Source organism: Eucalyptus grandis, chromosome 1 (assembly GCF_016545825.1).
Source record: "Eucalyptus grandis isolate ANBG69807.140 chromosome 1, ASM1654582v1, whole genome shotgun sequence".
In the NCBI taxonomy this organism is placed as follows: Eukaryota; Viridiplantae; Streptophyta; class Magnoliopsida; order Myrtales; family Myrtaceae; genus Eucalyptus; species Eucalyptus grandis.
This window is the reverse complement of record NC_052612.1, coordinates 20,201,366-20,220,231: the sequence shown is the minus strand read 5'-3', so window position 1 is coordinate 20,220,231 and position 18,866 is coordinate 20,201,366. Positions and strand designations below refer to the sequence as shown.

Sequence of the window (18,866 nt, the reverse complement as noted above, 5' to 3'; positions counted from 1 at the left end):
ACTAACTAAACGAGTGAAAGTCTATAGAATCAATTCTCGAAGAACACTTTTCCCCAAACAAACACAACCTAAATACATACTGCTGCTATAGTCTTTCTTAGAGAACCTATTACATTGTTTGCATGTGTTTCCTCATAAAGTAGGAGTTTATGCATTTCATAATACAACCGAAACTACCCACAATTGGTGTATAATTTTTTTTTTATAGGGAAAACCAATATAAAAATTTGGGGAAAAATTTCCAAATAAAGGTCCAAAATGCCCTCATTTTCTTAAAAAATGGTTCGAAATGAAAATTTTGCAAATAAGAGCCTTAAGTGGCTATATCAATATCAAATAAGGGCTTAACTTTTTAGTTGATCAAAGGTATTGTTGTCATTTACCTTTTGTTATTTTTTTCTTCTTTTTTCTTGTTTTCTCTTCTTCTTCACTTATGATGCCCTTACCTTGGGTAGGCCGGCCCTCACTAGATTTGGGCTAGGGCTGCCTTGCCAACAGCTGGTGAGGGATGGCCTGGCCTTGGCAAGGCAAACCTTGCCCCCTTGCCAAATTTGGGCAAGGGTCGTGACTCTTGCTAGTGGCCGATGAGGTCACTGGAAAAAAAAAAGGAACAAAAAAAAAAAAAAAAAAAAAAAAAAAAAAAGACAAAAGAAAAGAAAAGAGAAGAAAATGAGGAAAAAGTAATATAAAATAAAAATGGTCATTTGAAAAAATACCCTTTTACCAACTAGAATAGTTAGTCGGGCAACAATCAGTGAAGTTAATCCGATTTAAACTATTGTAGTTACTTTAGGCTTTTATTTGAGACTGAAATAACTACGTTAGTCTCTTATTTGTAATAAGGTTCATTTTAGGCCATTATTTGAGAAAATAATGACATTTCATGTCCTTTTTTTTTTTTTTTTTGGAATTTTTCCTAAAAATTTTATTTTATTATGCATAGTAGTGTTATTATAATTTACTTTTACTTCTTATTGACCCTAAGGCGGTGTTTGGTCATTAGGACAAAATTGTGATAGGATAGAATGAGGATAGTTGAGTGGACATATCTTATCCTATTAAGTGTCTAGTAACCTTAAGATAAGATGAAAATCCATGCCCTTCACCACTCTCATATTCAGGAGCTTCCATTTTGTCCTTTTATCTCTCTCATTTGATCAATCATTGAACACACATGCTTACATCGTTTGACTCGATTGCAACGTTGGGATCACTAGAGAACCCTAATCGCAGTAAAAGGATGTCAATTTGAGGGATAAAAATGAACCACGTGGGGATTCTTTCCCAAATATGGTGATTTTTTACTTTTCTGGATTTTCAATCTATCAAACTAGAACAACCAAGACACCCATCACCTTGAAACTCTCAAAATTCTAAATCCACACGATGCTCCCTCTCTCCTCTTTACACTTGCACATATCATTTCATCATCCCCAAAGAAGTTAGTCATCATCGTTCACCTTCTGGCCCCAACCACATCTCACTACCCAACTCACCAGCACCACATCAAACAACCCTCTCCTACGAAATGGCAAGGGTTGTTGGCCCTTGCCTAGGCTACAATGGCCCTCCCCCACAAACTACTGAAGGCTTTTGTCACTTAACCGAGCTTGGTGGCCCTCATCGGCCTTTGCCTAAGCCCTCGACCAATTTCTCTCTCATTTCACCATCAGTGAGCAAAGGTGGAGTGTCACACTGATTTCTGACTATGGAGCACATATCCTATCCAGTTATATGCCACCCTCTATGTGGAGTTTTTTTTCATTCAATCTATACCTGGTCCATATCCGAAAACATCCGGATTTTGTTGCCCCAAATAACTAATAGGATAAAAGTTAACCTCTCCAAAGTTATATCAAGTCTACCAAATGCAGCCGAAGTTCTCTATCAAATAATTTTGGACCCGTCCTTGCCGACTCCTTAACACTGTCGGTCTTAGCTCTATGTTGCTAGCCTCGTCGTTTCGGCTCTACGCCATGCTCTCCCTCCACCTTTTTCATAGCATTTATCAACATTTGCCATCCTCCACACTTATTCTGCCGTAGATACTCTACCCGTCAGAGTCTGACATCTGCCCAGTCGATTTTGGAGTACATCGCCAGAATTCGTTGACATACCGGAGCGCTCTAGCCATCAACTGTTCCCTCACCTCTGGCCGGAGATTTTGCCGCCGCCTAGGGAACTCGCTTGGGTTTCACCATATGTCTATTTGAAGCATAACCCATTTTACTTTTGACACCCCAAAAAAAAAACAAAATTATTAATGGTATGTCCTCCCGTCGTCGGCAGTTGCACTGCACCGCACATGATTTTTTATTTTCTTTTATGGCCATCCTCTGATCATGAATAGGAAACAAAGAAAAGGAAAAAGAATAAATCGCTCGTTCAGTACATCACCAGAGGAATCGTGTCGGGGGGAAAAAGCTTGCGTGGGGATCGAAGTAGAAGCCGACTTCAACGTCCACGTGAACGACGACTTAAAGTTAAAGCCGGAGTCGCAAAGCTCTTTTCACACCAGCAAATCCAGAACTCTATATTCCAGCTTTCGCCATTTGGGAAATATATTTGAGTAAAATAAACTTTTGTTATAGTTTTTGTAGTGTGGGGTTATGTTTTGAATTTTCTATTAAGTACGTGAGATTCCGAACTCGTCAATTTCGATCCATATAATCTCAATTCTCAGCGGACTAAAGGAAATCGGTCAGATTTCAACACTAATTTGACAGAATAAGCGAACCCGAATGGATAATTTTGACATTAGAGAGAAGTGATGGAGAGAGTTTAGGTAAAGTTACGGCTTTGGCAATGGACTAGTCACTGGCGAGATGAGTTTCACGGGTGCACTAACTATTGACCCGCCCTAGCTAAGCTAATTGCCCATCTCGAAGTCACGTGTCCTGAAAATACGGGGACTAAAAGTAAAGTTAACCCGAACATATACATGGCACGGACCGACCCTCCCCGTCAGTGGTTTCTCGAACCCTAAAATGACGACCTTCTCCTGCATAGAAACCTCACGACTTCCTCCACCAGATGGTCCAGGACATGGTGCTCGAGCATCACACTCAGCTCTTCAAGATCTGCAGACCCAAGGGACGATGACAATTCCCCGACTCGGAACCATTTCGAGCTCTGCACGTCTTCTTCAGCCAATTTCCTCACCTTAATGACCTCCTCGATGAAGCGATCGACCTCCGGAGACCGATCGATCTGGTGGTTGCATAGTGTCTGGTCACGAACGAACGGATCTAAAATGATGTGCTCGAGTTGGAGGGAGCTGAAAGGTCTGTTGGTCTTGTACTCTGCACAAATTACAACCAAAATTCAGAACATCCCCTTAATAACGATGGAGTTTATTTCCATAGAGACATGACGTGAGCAAATTGAAAGAGGAGGTAAAAAGAAAAGAAAAAAAATCGTGGTTCTGTATAGATGGTTTTCTATATATTAAGCAATTTCTTCATTGTTAATAACAAAAATTGGACGGTTACCTAGCAAAATCTATTCTAATGACCACATGCCAACACCTTTAAAAATTCATATCAATATTCTCTACTAAAAAACCATTCAAATCCATTTCGAATTGGACACACACATAATGCAAGGAAGGAACCAGTTCTAAACTTCTTCCGTCTTTTCATATTGCCATTTTCATGAGATGGGCTCTTTAGATCTAGAAATTATCTGGTTCGCTAAAGCATGCAAGAATGCATACGATCTCGTTGGATGACAATAAAAAATGTTATGAACAGTATGATTCTCCTAGCACATTTGACGGGTAAAAAAATTCAATCTAAATTATTAAAATTTATGAGTCTTGACTGAATTTCACATGGGTCTTTCATTTTGCTCGATTAATCACCAGGAATACTCCTATTGTTCTCTCTCCTAATCACCCACCCCCGATTCTTTTGTGTGCTTTCATACTAGTAACATATGCAAAATGACTAATCAATAGGCCGAGCAAATCACTGTTCACACTAGCAATGTGCAAATCGAAAGGTGTGTTAAAATATGTAAGTAGTGGCTACTCAGTCGTGTTGATGGCATATGAGACAGCGATGGGGCCCACGTTACGTGATTTCGCGAGAAAATAACCGACAAACTTCAGTAAAGCAAGCAAGACGCGATACGACATTGGAACTGAGAAGGCAAACCTCGAAGACGACTTGCTGGCGGTTGGTCAAGAACCGACACCGGGCTCGACGACGTCTCTCCGCCGCCGATCGCCGGTCGCTTGTCCCTCCTTCCTCCGTTCGCGAATTCCAGATCGGCCACCAGGGCTTCCTCCTCATTCACCGCCATCAATGGCTTCCTCGCCTTCAGTTTCAGCTCCGCACAGTGCCGTCCTCCCCGATCGCGTTGACTGGGTTTGACCCGCCTCGGCTCGTCCCTCAGTCTCGACACCTTCCTCTCTTTGCCTTCCTCGCGCTCGCCCTCCATCTCGTTCGTCTTCTTCTTCTTCTTCGCCGTGGCCGTCTTCTGTTTCCTCTTTCCTCTGCTTTCGCCCTTCTTCTTCTTGTTCTTCCCCAAATCCTCCTCGCCCCCCAAGTACAGAACAATTAGATCCTCGCTCTTCTCTCGCTCCGCTAACGAAGCGGGCACCTCGCGGAACGACACCGAAGTCCGGACCCGCCGGTGCCGGTTGCTGTCGGCCTCGTCCAGGTCGAGCTCGAGCAAGTAGTCCATGAAATTGACCGACCTGCTTCGGAGGAACGCGTCGGGGGGCTTGGCTCCGGGGACCCACTTGGTGTCCGGCAGGAGTCGAGCCCCATGAGCCTGGCCACGACCCCCGCCGGCTTCTGCGACGGCCAGTGGGTCCTGACCGGGTCGCGCTTGGGCGAGTCTTTGATGAAGACAGGGCCGGCATCAGTGGTCTGCTGGGAGCTCGGTTCGGCGACGGGGTTGTCGTCGGACGGGTGGGTCGGAGCTCCGTTGCTGCAGAGGAGGTGGCGCAGGAGGGCAGAGAAGCAACCGGAGTTCTCACTTTGTGAGCCCGCCATTTTCGTCCAGTTTCTCAAGCACGTAGCAACGCAGAGAGAGAGAGAGAGAGAGAGTGAGTTACGTGGACAACATGGGCAGAGAGGAAATTGGTGGGAAGTACGAAAAGGGAGAAGGGATTCAATTTTCGCTTGGCGAGAGGTAACAGCAAGCGAGAGTGAGTCTTGAGTAAAGAGAAGAAAGGAATCGGCGAAAGAGACGAGGGGAGAGAGAGAGAGAGAGAGAGAGGCGGGCTTTGGGTTTGGGTTTTGAAAGATTTGGGGGGCGAGTTTAAGCTTAAGCTCAAGCTCAAGCTCAAGCTCAAGCTTAAAGAGGTGAGGTGAGGGTCGGTGGGTGTAGAAAGGAGGGGTTCATTTCACACCTGAAGCCTAAAGGACGACGACCGATGCCGTTCTTTACGCGCATTATAGTCGTGGATTTGAAATGCAGACAACGCACGGGTCAAACCGACAAAGAATAACTTATAAAACATAAATCCACGCCAAATTCTGAAATTTGCACGTATTCCAAGTTGAAGGAAAGTACTCTCCGTCCGTCCACATATCTAATGTGTATTCCTTCTCTCTAATTCGATCTGCATTCGCCCATCTCGTACATTATGCGATCACACGGAGACATTTATCAATGAGCGCTAGTACATAAGATGCAAAACTCAATGCATTACTTGGTTGCCTCTGCCTTCTCGAGGTCTCCGGCCACCGCGATCAGAGCAACCACTAGCTTCATTGGCTCCAACGATGGACTCATGCCTCTCTCTCTCAATCTCTCTCATTGGACTCATCATTGTTGACCAAGCTTGATGCTGTATCGAGCTTCATCTCGCCATCGTCGACAAGCTAGTTGTTGACTAAGATTTGTATTCTTTTTATATTTCTTTTAATTTTTTAATATTTTTATTTTATTTTTCCTCACCGGATGGGCGAGCCTCGAGCTCACCGAGCCTCGCCGGTGGGCGGGCGAGGCCGAGCCTCGTCGGGGCTAGCAACGCTCGGCCTCGCCGAGGGTCGGCGACCCTTCGGAGAGGTCGCCGCCAAAAAAAGGAAGAAGAAAAGAAGAAAAAAAAAGAGAAGAAAAGAAAGGAGAGAGAAAATTTGTTCTTCAAAAGTGTTTCTAGAACAAAAAAATAATTTTTTTTTTGTTTCTTATTTCTGTTCTAATTTTGTTCCCGGAACAAAAAAAAACTGATTTTGAACAAAAATGCAAATAAACGCGTTTCTATTATTTTTTTTATTCCCGGGAACAAAAAAACAAAAAATCTATTCATGAACAAGAAAAAGAAACACAAACATGCAGGCCCTTAAAGGCTCGACATGTGAGCCTCTTCTGGAAGCAAAGGCTCCTTCATGGCCCCCGAGACTTTTTTTTTTGTTAGTCATACTCTATTCCTACACTACACTCACTCTCAGACTTTTGCCTTGCCTCTTGTAGGACGTGGGAGTCGAAACCCACTCCTGAAACTTACGTGTCCCCATCCCATCCCCCCTGAGAAGATGGGGATTTGAACCCCTCACCTCTCCCTTCCATGTTGGAAGAGTGGCCATTGGGGCAAATCCTAGTGGTTGCCCCTGAGACTTGACATTCAACTACCTTGGAGGAATCTGTGAGAGAGAGAGAGAGAGAGAGAGAGAGAGAGAGAGAGAGTGTGTTTTTCTTGAGTTGGGGAGGGGGGGGTTGTTGGTGTTGGCGTTGCGGTGATGGATTTTTAGTGGCAACAACACTGACCTTAGCCTCGGGTTGATCGGATGAAGAGAGGAACAGAGATGATGAGATAAAGTTGAATTATAGTTAGTGTTGGAAAAAGATTTCTGAAAAATCGAATCGATACTCAAACAATTGAACACCAAAAATGAACGTGGAAACGTGCCCGGAAAACATACAACACCGATCAAAAGATATATCACGGAGACGGACATTCTTTATTTGCCACAAATTAAGTACCGTTGTAGTCTAAGAGGAATCGTTTGAAACTTTGGAATTCCGTTTTTCAAGAGGGAGTAAACTGTTTCAAGGGGAAGAAAATAGAGAAGCGTATTTTCTCTCTGAAATGCTACAATTAACGTTCTCCCTCCCTTTTTGTATTTTGCAGTTATTTTCGCTTAGAAAATAATTGCCCCGTTCTCTTATGGGCCCTTCTTTTATGGGCTGGGTTTGGCCCAACATGGGCAGACAAGCTTGACTTGGCCATCAAATAAAAAACTCATCATCTCTCACTTGCACATGGTAAGCCGAACAAAACTCTTTCTTCACCTCTTTGCAACATTCATACTAATAAATAAGCGGTGCGACCAACATACTTTGAATGCTTGTTATTATACATCTGTTAGGAATATATAACAGCTCATAATGGACATTATATTTTTGAGTAGATATAATATGCAGTACCATAAATCGTTCGATCACATTTATGTCTTTCTTAATCTCTTTTTTAATAATGATATATTGTATTCACAATTATCATTATCTCAAAATAATCATAATTGGTTGACTAGTGAATACAAACTAGAATGTGATTCTCCAAACTCAATTTTCCTCTTTCTTTGAAACTTTAAATTTCAATTCAACTTATTTTTCTAGAAATGTCATATTAGATTGAATCAATTCGTGGTCATTGACAATATTCTAAAATAGCAAATACTGAATAGAAATCTTGAGAATAAGTAAGAGTCATGAGAGCACTTAATTGAGGAACTCTTTTCCTCAAGAGTCTCACACGGCATAAAAGTTAAGATTAAAACTTTTGTCATTCTTATTGGTCATCTCATGTATACATAGTACGAAATACGTATTATGGTAATAACTCATTTCCCATTAAGCGTATGTTTACATTTTCAATACTGTATAGATGATAGTTCAAATATACCTAATGTCTAACTTGAGTTCAAGTATCTGCTCTTTCACGAAATTTATCAGAACTCATATCTGGCATCAAATATAGATAAACTAAAATATGTGAGTTATTTTACTTTTGAACATAATAAATAATATGTCATCATCTTAACACTCAATTAAGGTGACATTTATATTTTAAGCTTGATCTCTCAATTATCACATAGATAATAAGCTTAAAAACCATATCATTTTTATTTATCACATAATAAATAAAGGTGATTACCCGTGTGAGTTAGCTAATTTCTTATCTGTCCAATATACTTTCTCAATTTTATATGATGCACTAAGCGTTAAGATGCATAAACGTAAAACAAAGACTCATAGGTATTAATGATGAAATACAAATTTATTAAATGTGAACACTTAATGGAAATTACAATATTTAATATATCAATCTCTATGCAGTCCTAGAGATTTTATATAGCCACAAAACACATATCTAGGTATTAGCTTTGTCATAAGATTTGCTAACATTCTATGCATAGATATGTACTTGTTATTTATATCTAGTTTACATATTTTCGTGCAACCATACCTTTAATAAAATTATATTTGTTATTTATATGTTTGATGTTGACATGATATTTTAGATTTTTTGTGTACGCTATTTCTATTTGACTATCACAGTTAACCAACAATGAGTTTGCAGTATTCTTAATAACACTTAAATGATCCAAAAATCTCTTAAGGTAAACACTTTCTTGTATTGCTGCTGATAATGTCATGAACTCAGTTTCCATTGTGAACAAAGCTATACACGTTTGTTTCTTACTACTCAATGATATGACACCATTATTCAGTAAGAAAATAAATCCAAAGGTAAATTTCATTTCATATAAATTTCCTCCCTAATCGGCATTTGAATAGTCTTCAAATCGCAAATCATTTTCTTGATAATTCAATGTATAATTAGTAGTTCCCTTCAAATACCTTAGTATTTTTTTGACAGCTTTCCAATGTGCTTGACCTGGATTGAATTGGTATTTAATTACCATTCAAATTACGAAATATATGTCAGGTCTTGTACATATCATAACGTATATTAAGCTTCAAATAGCATTAGCATAAGGAATATGTTGCATTTGTTCCTTCTCTTATGGAGTCTTTAGATACATTCTATGGCTCAATCCTTCACATTTTGTAATTGGAGTATCTATGGGTTTACAATCTTGTATACAAAATCATTCATGAACCTTGCTTATATACGTTTCTTGCGAAAGAGACAATAATCTCTTCAAACAATCCATTGAAATCTTAATTCCAAGAATATATGCAACCCCATTCATGTCTTTCATCTCAAAATTGGAAGATAACCAACTTTTGACGGTATTAACAAACTTTATATTATTTCCAGCAATTAGTATATCATCAACATATAATGATATGATTACAAATTGATCTTTGTATATTTTGATATATACACAATGATCCTCATCAATCATTATAAAATCATACGTCATTATGATATTATGAAAACATATATACCATTATCTCGACGACTATTTGAGGCCATATATAGATTTCAAAAGTCGACATATCTTTTGTTCTTGATCTTTCAAAATGAAATCAACGGGTTGTTCCATAAAAATTTCTTCATCTAATTCTCCATTGAGAAAAACAGTTTTTACATTAATTTGATATAACTCAAAATCCATACTAGCTACTATTATCAGAATAAGACGAATTTAAGTAAATCTCACTATAGGAGAAAATATTTCATCATAATCAATTTATTCCCGTTGATTATACCCTTTCACCACAAGACGAGTCTTATGTCTCTCTATTAAGCCATTAACTTTATATTTTATTTTGAGAACCCACTTGTTTTCAATAATTTTGCATCCTTTTTTAAGATCAATCAGTTCCCAAACATGGTTTGATTTTATTGACTCTATTTCCTCTTCCATTGCATGCATCTATTTTTCCTTATTAAAGCAATTTAGAGCTTCATTTTTATTTCTTGGCTCATCTTTATTTTGTGCAGCAACTATAAAATTTTTCCTTTCAATGTCAAAATATCGATAAGGAATACTTTTGCGACTTGTTTGTCGTACGGGAGATTGTATGTTTTACACATTATTCTCCATTATGCTTTCACTCAAATAAATAATGATGATATCGCCTCATCGGGTGGTTGTAATTGAAAATGAGTCAAATTTAATTTCTCATTTCTCATGTTACTCCCATTTGGACGAATTCGACTATGTTCATTATCTTGATCTAAGGTTTCAAATATGGAGTAGTCCTTACCTATTTTGTCATTCTTAGGAAATTTATTCTCTAAGAATGTGACATTCTATGATTCAAATTCAGTTATATTCTCATTTTTCTACTCACCTATAAACACATACATTTTCGAGTGTTTTGTGTATTTGAATTTTTTTTTCTTGCTTCTAGAACCCAATTTCCTACACTTATAAGAGGGCTCTTGAGTATTGGTAGCACAACCTCATGGTTTAAGAAAACTTAAGTCGGATTTTTTACCTGTCCACATATGGAGTAAAAATAACTGATTTGGAAGGCACACGATTAAATATATATGCAACAGTTAATAAAGCATCATCCCAAAATGTGATAGGTTAGTTAACATGCATTGTCATTGACCTAATAATTTCCAGTAGAGTTTTGTTTTTTCTTTTTACAACATCATTTTGTTAAGGAGTATAAGAAATAAACAACTGTCTTTTTATTCATTTTTCATCATATAAATTTCTAAACTCATCAGATAAATATTCTCGACCTCAATTGAATCTCAATATTTTTATTTTCTTATCTAATTGATTTTTTTACCAAACTCATAAACCTTTTGAAATAACTCAATACTTCAGATTTATGAGAAATCAAATAGACATGTCCAAATCGAGTATAATCATTTATAAGTGTGATGAAATAAACAGTCTCATGTCTTCTTCTCACATTCATTGGATTGCAGATATTATAATGTATTAATTGTAAAAGAAATTTAGCATTTTTACTTTTTCCAAATGGTTTTCTTGTTGTTTTTTCTACTAAGCAATACTTACATATGGACAAATCGACTTTTCAATTTTGCCCAATAAGCCATTTTTGGCTAGTCTTTTTCCTATGTTGTTAGCTAACATGACTAAGTCTAACATCATTATCATATGAATTAGAAGACGTGACGAGGAAATAACAAATATTGGCATTACCATAGTTAACATATAATATAATAAAACCATCAAGAACATAATCATAATCATAGTAATTTGTATCCAAATACAAATCAACACAATTATTATGGAAGTTCAAACTAAAATCAAGTTTGATCAACCCTAACACTAAATTCCGACGAATCTCCAGAGTATATAATACATCATATAGGAATAAAATGCATCCACCACGCATATTTAATTGGTAAGTCTCAATCCCTTTTACTTTAGCTCTAGAGTTGTTTCTTACATAGATTCATTTAATTCCAGTCGATACTCGTTGGAATTCCATGAAGGATTTTATATCATTTACTATATGATTTGTTGCTCTTGAATTTACAGTCTACAAATGATTAAATTCAGTTAAGAATACAAAACTTGATACATAAGCAAAGTTTTCAAGAGTACAATGAGTGTTTACTTTTTTTGGCTTGCGATAGTCGCAATCATAATGACCTTTCTTGTCATAATTATAACACTTCACCCTTAACAATTTCTTTATTCGAGAACGCTTTCTTCTTTCATGTTTGACAACTTTTAATTTTTTTTTTTTCGCGAAGAACTTACTCTATTGTCTTTCCACTTTTTGAACAAATCAAGATGTTTGCGCTTGAAACTCGAAACCCCTTGTGAGCTAGAATTGGCATAATAAATGTCAGTTTCCGGCTAAGTTGTCGAGATGCGGTCATCTTCTAGCTCAAGATGACGCATTGCATCCTCAAAAGTTTTAATGTTCTCGTTGCGTGTCAAGTGCACATTTATATGCTCCCAACTTTTAGGCAAGAAACAAATCACTACTTGCACGTGTTGCTCATTATTTAGGACATGAACAACATCCTTCAACTCATTAATTATATTTGACATCTTTCTTAGGTGTTATTTCATAATCTGACCGCGAGGCTTCTTGTAAGAGTCAAACTTTATAGTGAGCTGTCTCAATTTGGTCATCGACGTACGACCAAATCTTGTTGCCAATATTTCTCACATTTCTTTGGCATTTTTAAAATACTTGAACTCTTGTATAACATCATTCTCCATGCTATTCAGCAACGTTATGCGAGTAAGGGAGTTCTTTTTCTTCCATACAATAAATGCATCCTTATCTCTTTTATGTTGTGCAATGTTCCCATATTCAGGTTCTTTTATAATCAGGTTAAAAGTTTCTAGTGCCTCTTGCTCTTCCAATATATATTGGATTTTCATATGCTATATTTCATAATTATCGCTATTAAACTTCTCACCTTTGTTCAATTCAGCGATTATGCTCTTAGTTGCTAAAGTTATTGGATCTGAACATATTAGACACATATGCACGAATTATTAACACCTCTCATTTATGCATCTATTTTGCATAAACTCATCATATTAATGAATAATTTCTAATAAGGTTTCGGAATCGAAATATTACTATGTTTCCAATCATCATCCAAAATCTTAACTTGAAATTATCATTAGTATTATCTTCTATGCAAAAATAAGTGTTTTGAAGCTACAAAAACTTCTATGAATTACCCACAACAATTAATAATAACAAAAGTAATTGACATTGAATATCCATTAACGATAGAATATATATTACATAATGTAACCAATACATCAATTGCTACAACAACATCAACATGGTAGAAATTATCTATATAAGATATCCATAAAACATATTAAGTAAATACCGCTAGAAACAATTAACGCTAAGTCAACTTATGAATAGGGAAAGATTTTTTTTAATTTCTCAGAAATTTCCTTTGAAAATTCTTTAGGTACATTCGGCAATCACGGAAAAACAGACAAAAATCCCTTAGGATTTCTTCCTCGCACATTCATCCCCCGTTCATCCCCCGCTGAGTGGAACTCATTCACTGGGTCGAATTCTTTGTGGCTCCAATCTTATAATATTCCTTCAAAAAAGCCACTACAAGTTTCTTATAATGAGGAACCATGTTGACCTCCAATAGGTGATTCAACACTCTTTGTCATTTAGATGGAAGAGTGTTAATGAAAAATCACACCATCTCAAAAGCTGACATATAATAACTCTTCCAAATGACTTCTTATATCTTCTTATTGAACTCGAGAACATGTTGATTATGTCACAACTTTCTCATTGATAATTAGCCAACTCAGCTATTATCCTTACAAGTCTCGCATTTTGTCTATCTGACTGTGCGCGAATAGGTGTATGCATATGAATGGGAAGCATTGTTCCTGTAACAAATGTAGAACAAAAAAGGATTACTTATAATCCATAGGGACATAATTGAAAAGGAAACACGTTCTCCTTTTTTTTAATAGTCAATGGTCAAACGACGATCAATGGAAGTCAACGGGGACTGGGTTGGGTCAGACGGGTTGGGTCGGGTCAAACTAATCGACCCAACTAGGTGACGTCACCAGCACGTTTCCCGCATGTGCACGGGGCATTGCCGAATGACGTCATGTGGTGCGCGAGCGCCAATGGTTTCCTCAGGTGCGTGCATTGGGAAACTACCTCGGTGTGTGTGAGGCCTTTGCTTCTGGTTGGCATGGTGGTGCGTCTGGCAGCCCCTGGTGGCGAGCCACTCGTCGTTTTTTCTCGTGTTGACGAGAACTACGACCCTGGACTATCATAAACTAGTTTTGATTCACGGAAAATCAAAAGGAGGGGCGAACAGTATGGGCATGTCAGGATTTTTGTCCCTAAACGTCCAATGGTGATGTTTCTCAAAATTTCAAGCAAAACAATTTATAAACATCAAAATGATTGGGAAACATGAACAACATCGCTCTGATACTAATGTCGAAAACAGATTCCTGAAAAATCGAACCGATATGCGAACGATTGAATATTGAAAATGAACACAGAAACGTGCTCGAGAAACATGTAATATCGATTGAAAGATATATTACGAAGACGAACATACCTTGTTTGCCACAAATTAAGTACCGTTATAGTCTCAGAGGAATCGTTTGAAATCCTAGAATTCCGTTCTTCAAGAGGGAGTAAACTGTTTCATGGGGAAGAAAATGGAGAAGCGTATTTTCTCTCTGAAACACTATAGTTAACATTCTCCCTTTTTTTTTAAACTTATATTTTGCAGTTATTTTCACTTAGAAAATAACTATCCTTTCCTCTTATAGGCCATTCTCTTATGGGCTGGATTTGGCCTGACATGGGCGGACATGCTTGATTTGGTCCATCAAATAAAAAACCTATCAGATAGGTTGGGCCTAAAAAAAAAAATATACGCATGATAAATTGGATAAAAGAAATATTAGAAAGATTAATTCAAAAACTTAAACAATTAGGTAAAAGAAGATAACACGTATATAAAGATTATATAAGTCTCATTGTCAAACGATGTAAAATATTTCAATATCCATTCTCATAAGCAAGTAGGATTAGAAGTGGGACATTGAATTTGATTAATCAAGATGGACACACACGTGAAAGCGATAATACTTGGTTATAATATTATGTGAAATTTTATGAGACCACTACTAATTATTCTCATAACTTAAGCTTTTAAGTTGAACTTTCTAAAATGGTATTTGCTGAAATATGGATTTATATGCTTTTATATATATGGTCTCCTTCTATTTATTAGTTAAAGTCGTCAGCTTAGATTTTCTAACATGGTATTAAAACCATATGCTTTGTGTGTGCATCCGTCTCGTTTGTCAAATTTCAAGTGTCACTCTAAATCTAGTTTACATGTGAGAGGGAGTGTTGAAATATAAGATTAAATACTTTTTATATATATGTGGTCTCCCTTCACCTGCTAACTCAATTTTTTTGTTTAACTTTTTAATATGTTGAAACATGCTTTTTTGCTTAACAATGGGTTTTATACCCTTTATATATACACGGTCTCCCTTTATCTAAAAACTTGAGTTTTGAGTTGGACTTTCTAATACGATTTCCTTAGGTTAATGTTTCGACTTCCATCTCGCACTCCTAACAAATGACTAGAGTAGAAGACAACATACCACATCCTTATCAGTTATATTGTCAAGCATGCCTCTTAATTGTATATAACAAGATTCATTTTAATAACAAGAGTTTCTCATATCCTATTCATTGTTTAAGAATGGATAATTGAATTAAATAAATAACTACTAAATAAATAAAACATGCCTTACATAAAACACCGTACAGGTGTTCAATATTCACCTAAAACTGCCGTGAAAGGGGGCGACAGGGGAGACCTCTACCAAAACGATTGCTAATGATATCGACAATTACGCCGCTAATCATCAATTATAACTATAGACGTGGAAAAGAAGTTTGAGGATAGAACGGGCCGCTGGCTACTCTAGACGTTGAAAAGATGAAGTCGTAAAGTCTCTTTTATTTATTTATTTATTTATTTTATTAAATTGCACATTTTATTTAATAAGAACTCTCACATTATAATTCGTCTAATTAATACTTTGAATATGCATGAATTTTCTAGGGAACTTCCTTTGACTCCATATGGGATTGATTAGAGTTGATGTGTCCATTGGACTGGGCAAGAATTTGATGTTGAAAGCGTGTTGAGAAGTTTCAATGCCCTGGGTTTGGTTGTGATTTTTATTGGTAGGAATTTTATGGTCATACTAGTTGATAGTCTGAGGAGGTAAAGAAAATTTCAACTTAGATCTAGTCGACCGTGACGGACACGTCAGCTCCAATCAAGCAGCCTTAGAGCATAGATGACATGATTAAAAAATTTATGCAACTTCAATTATTTATACAAACTAAAAGATCAATATCTGGATTGAAAAGAGTAAAAATTCAAAGTCGAAAGGTGAATGTTTTTTTTTTTTTTAAACTTGTTATTCTTCATCATGTCTGAGTGAGAAAAAACTTTACTATTTTGAGATGCACTCCAAACCATACATCAACCTCTAAGGCTTCAAATTTGAAATATCTAGTATGACATCAGATTGAATTCGAAATTTTGATCTATACCACGTTGAGATGCACTCCAAACCAAACCTCTTAGGCTTGAAATTTGAAATATCCAGTGTGACATTAGATTGAATTCAAAATTTTGATCTATACCACGATTCCAAAGTAGAGACATATGATGAACGAGTAACATTACATACTTTCTTTTTTTTTTTAGGGAAAAAGTTATCAAAAATCATAAATTATGCTCATTGTGATATATTTATTCTGAACTTTATTTATGACATAAAAAATCTCAGATTATGTCTATTGTCATATTATTACCTTGAACTTTTTTTTTATGACATAAAAAAAACTAGAAACTTGTACTTATCTAACTCCTTTACTCTATGTTAAGGCTCCCTTGTAAGATTTTAATTTATTTCACTTAAGTCACATGAGTCCATATCAAATACTGTTTGCTATCAAACATCTATGTAGACAGATTTATATAGAACTTTAACTTTAACGGAGGATAAATACATCATATATGTACGAATTTAGGATTCTTTATATCCCAATTTTTTTTTAGAATACACGTATAATAATGGATATAATTTAGAATTTTTGGTGATTTTTTTCTTTTTATTTTTTTTAACACAAGAAAAGTCCTTGAATTCCTCGTGTATACTTTCTTTGTCCGCAATTTCTTTCATGTTAATTGCCGGCAAAAACGAGCTTAAAGGTCGGGATCGTACGCGCGTGAGGGAGGGATTTTGAATGAGACGAAAAAGGACTGAGGGGAGTCTTCGGGGAAAGGGGGACCGATTTGACTCGGAGTGAAGATGAGGGGACCAGATTTGACGGTGAACATCGCAATCGTGGGGGTCCCTCAGGAGGACTCGCCTAGTTTTCCATTTATTGTGGCGCTGCCGAAGTTGTTGACTTTCTCCGATCCACTGCTTGGAGAAATAGGTGACCCGCATCTATAATCTGACCCTTCGCGTACTTTGAACTAGCATGATACAGAATAGAAAAATTCAAAAAAACACGCGATAAATCTATTCAAAAATCATATTCCCACCTAAATTTTGAAAATTCAATAATTTATTTATTATATAAAAAAATTAAAAATTAATTTTTGACCTCCAAATAAAAATATTTAAATTAGATTGTAAGGTATATAGTTTTAAGATAATTTATTATTTAGTTTATATTTTTATTAGTTGCAAGAATTGGACCGGCAATAAACAATTTTGAGCTTAAAATTTGATGAATTGGACGAATTGGGCCCACAAGGGGCCCATAATTTGGCTTGCATTGGGGGGGCTAGGTGGCTGAAATTCATAGAGAAGAAGGCCTTAATTGGCCTAATTTGAGCTTAATTCAGCCTGTTAAGAATTTAATTAGTGACTGCCCTTAGGATATGAAATTCATCAAATAAAAGGCAGAAGCTCAAGCCCCCGTAATCAAGATTAAACCTAGGTTTTTGCTATAAATACATGTTTATGCCTCATAACTCGAGGTTGGCCATTATAATCTTAGAGCAGATAGGGAGACACGCTAAAGAGAAAAGAGAGGAAGGAGTCCTCTCTTGGCCAAGTCATGGAGAACCCCCCGCGAGACCTCCGTTGCGCCGCTGTCGTCAACGCCACCGTCTATTGCTGCCCCATGAGGCCTTTGAGCCCAACAACATGAAACAATCGTGTTGCCTCTTCACATCGCGCGCGTCCCGAGCCCTGAGTCTCGAGGACACGCCAAGCCGAGATGTCATCGCATTTGCTGCCGCTATCCCAAGTCGACAACAGTGCTGCTCCTCCCCAACGATGCTCGCTACTGTTTTGAGTCATCCCAAGCCCGTTGACGCGACTGCAGCCGCCCTGGTCGATCAAGCCGAATATTTAAGCCGCAGCTCCCCATGATGTCCTCACTGCTCCTTGACGATCACCACTCCCTGGGCTACCTGCTAAGCTGTTGATTGGGTCGTGCCCTACACCGACGACAAGCTACTGCTACCTGAGTTCGCCGTCCCCAGTCGCGATGCCCCTACAATTTCTGCCAACGACAACCAAAGCTGCTACCTTCCTAGACGTCGACCTGTTGCTATTCTTGTTGCTGAAGCTACACCCGAGTTGTTTGTTGATATTATTATTGGAAAGGCAAATATATTGGAAAGCCAATTGTGATTTGTTTTTATTTAGGCCGTTTACTTAGGAAGTTTTGTGTGTATATATATATATATATTTTTATTGTGTGGTCCTAGTATTTTTGGTAGTTTAGCCTAATTAGGAGTTTGTTTGATAGCTGTATATTCTTTTATATGTTGCGTTTCTGAGTCAGTGAAGGACATAATTTTTATTCTAAAATTCCTCGGTTCTTTTACATGGTATCAGAGTCGTGGCTGATGAAGAAAAAGGTGAGGAGAGTTTTGGAACGGACAAAAAAACCTCTAGCTCTTACACACTGAATTCGAATGACTACCCGGGTAACCTAATTACCCAAGTTCAGTTGGAGGGCGAGAATTATGAAGAATGGGCGCGAGCTATGCGGACTGCATTAAGAGCCAAGAAGAAATATGATTTTATTGATGGATCTATCAAGCAACCAGCAGATGATTCACTGGAACTTGAAGATTGGTGGCTGATTAATTCCATGTTGGTTTCTTGGGTGTTTAATACCATTGAACCGACACTTTGCTCGACTATCTCTTACATGAAGAACATGAAAGATCTATGGGAGGATATCAAACAGAGATTCTCAATTGGGAATGGTCCACGGATGCCGCAATTGAGATCGAATTTGGCCAATTGTAGGCAGGATGGTCAACCCATCGTGTCCTATTTTGGTAGACTCAAAATCTTGTGGAATGAAATAAATAACTATGATAAGATACCAGTGTGTGTTTGTACAGGTTGCAGATGCAATTTTACCATTGAATTGGAAAAAAAAAACGTGAA

The 18,866-nt window shown here is 37.4% G+C and overlaps 1 protein-coding gene across 1 annotated transcript; it reads right to left on the bottom strand.

The window, feature by feature from the left end:
- Nucleotides 1–2,725: 2,725 nt before the first annotated feature.
- On the bottom strand, nt 2,726–5,727 carry LOC104421276. Its single transcript, XM_010033209.3, has 3 exons — nt 5,666–5,727; nt 4,158–4,846; nt 2,726–3,302 (listed from the first exon to the last, which is right to left on the bottom strand). Exons 1-3 carry the CDS (start codon nt 5,725–5,727, stop codon nt 2,983–2,985), a joined length of 1,071 nt encoding a protein of 356 aa, XP_010031511.2. The 3' UTR covers nt 2,726–2,982.
- Between the last annotated feature and the right edge of the window lie 13,139 nt (nt 5,728–18,866).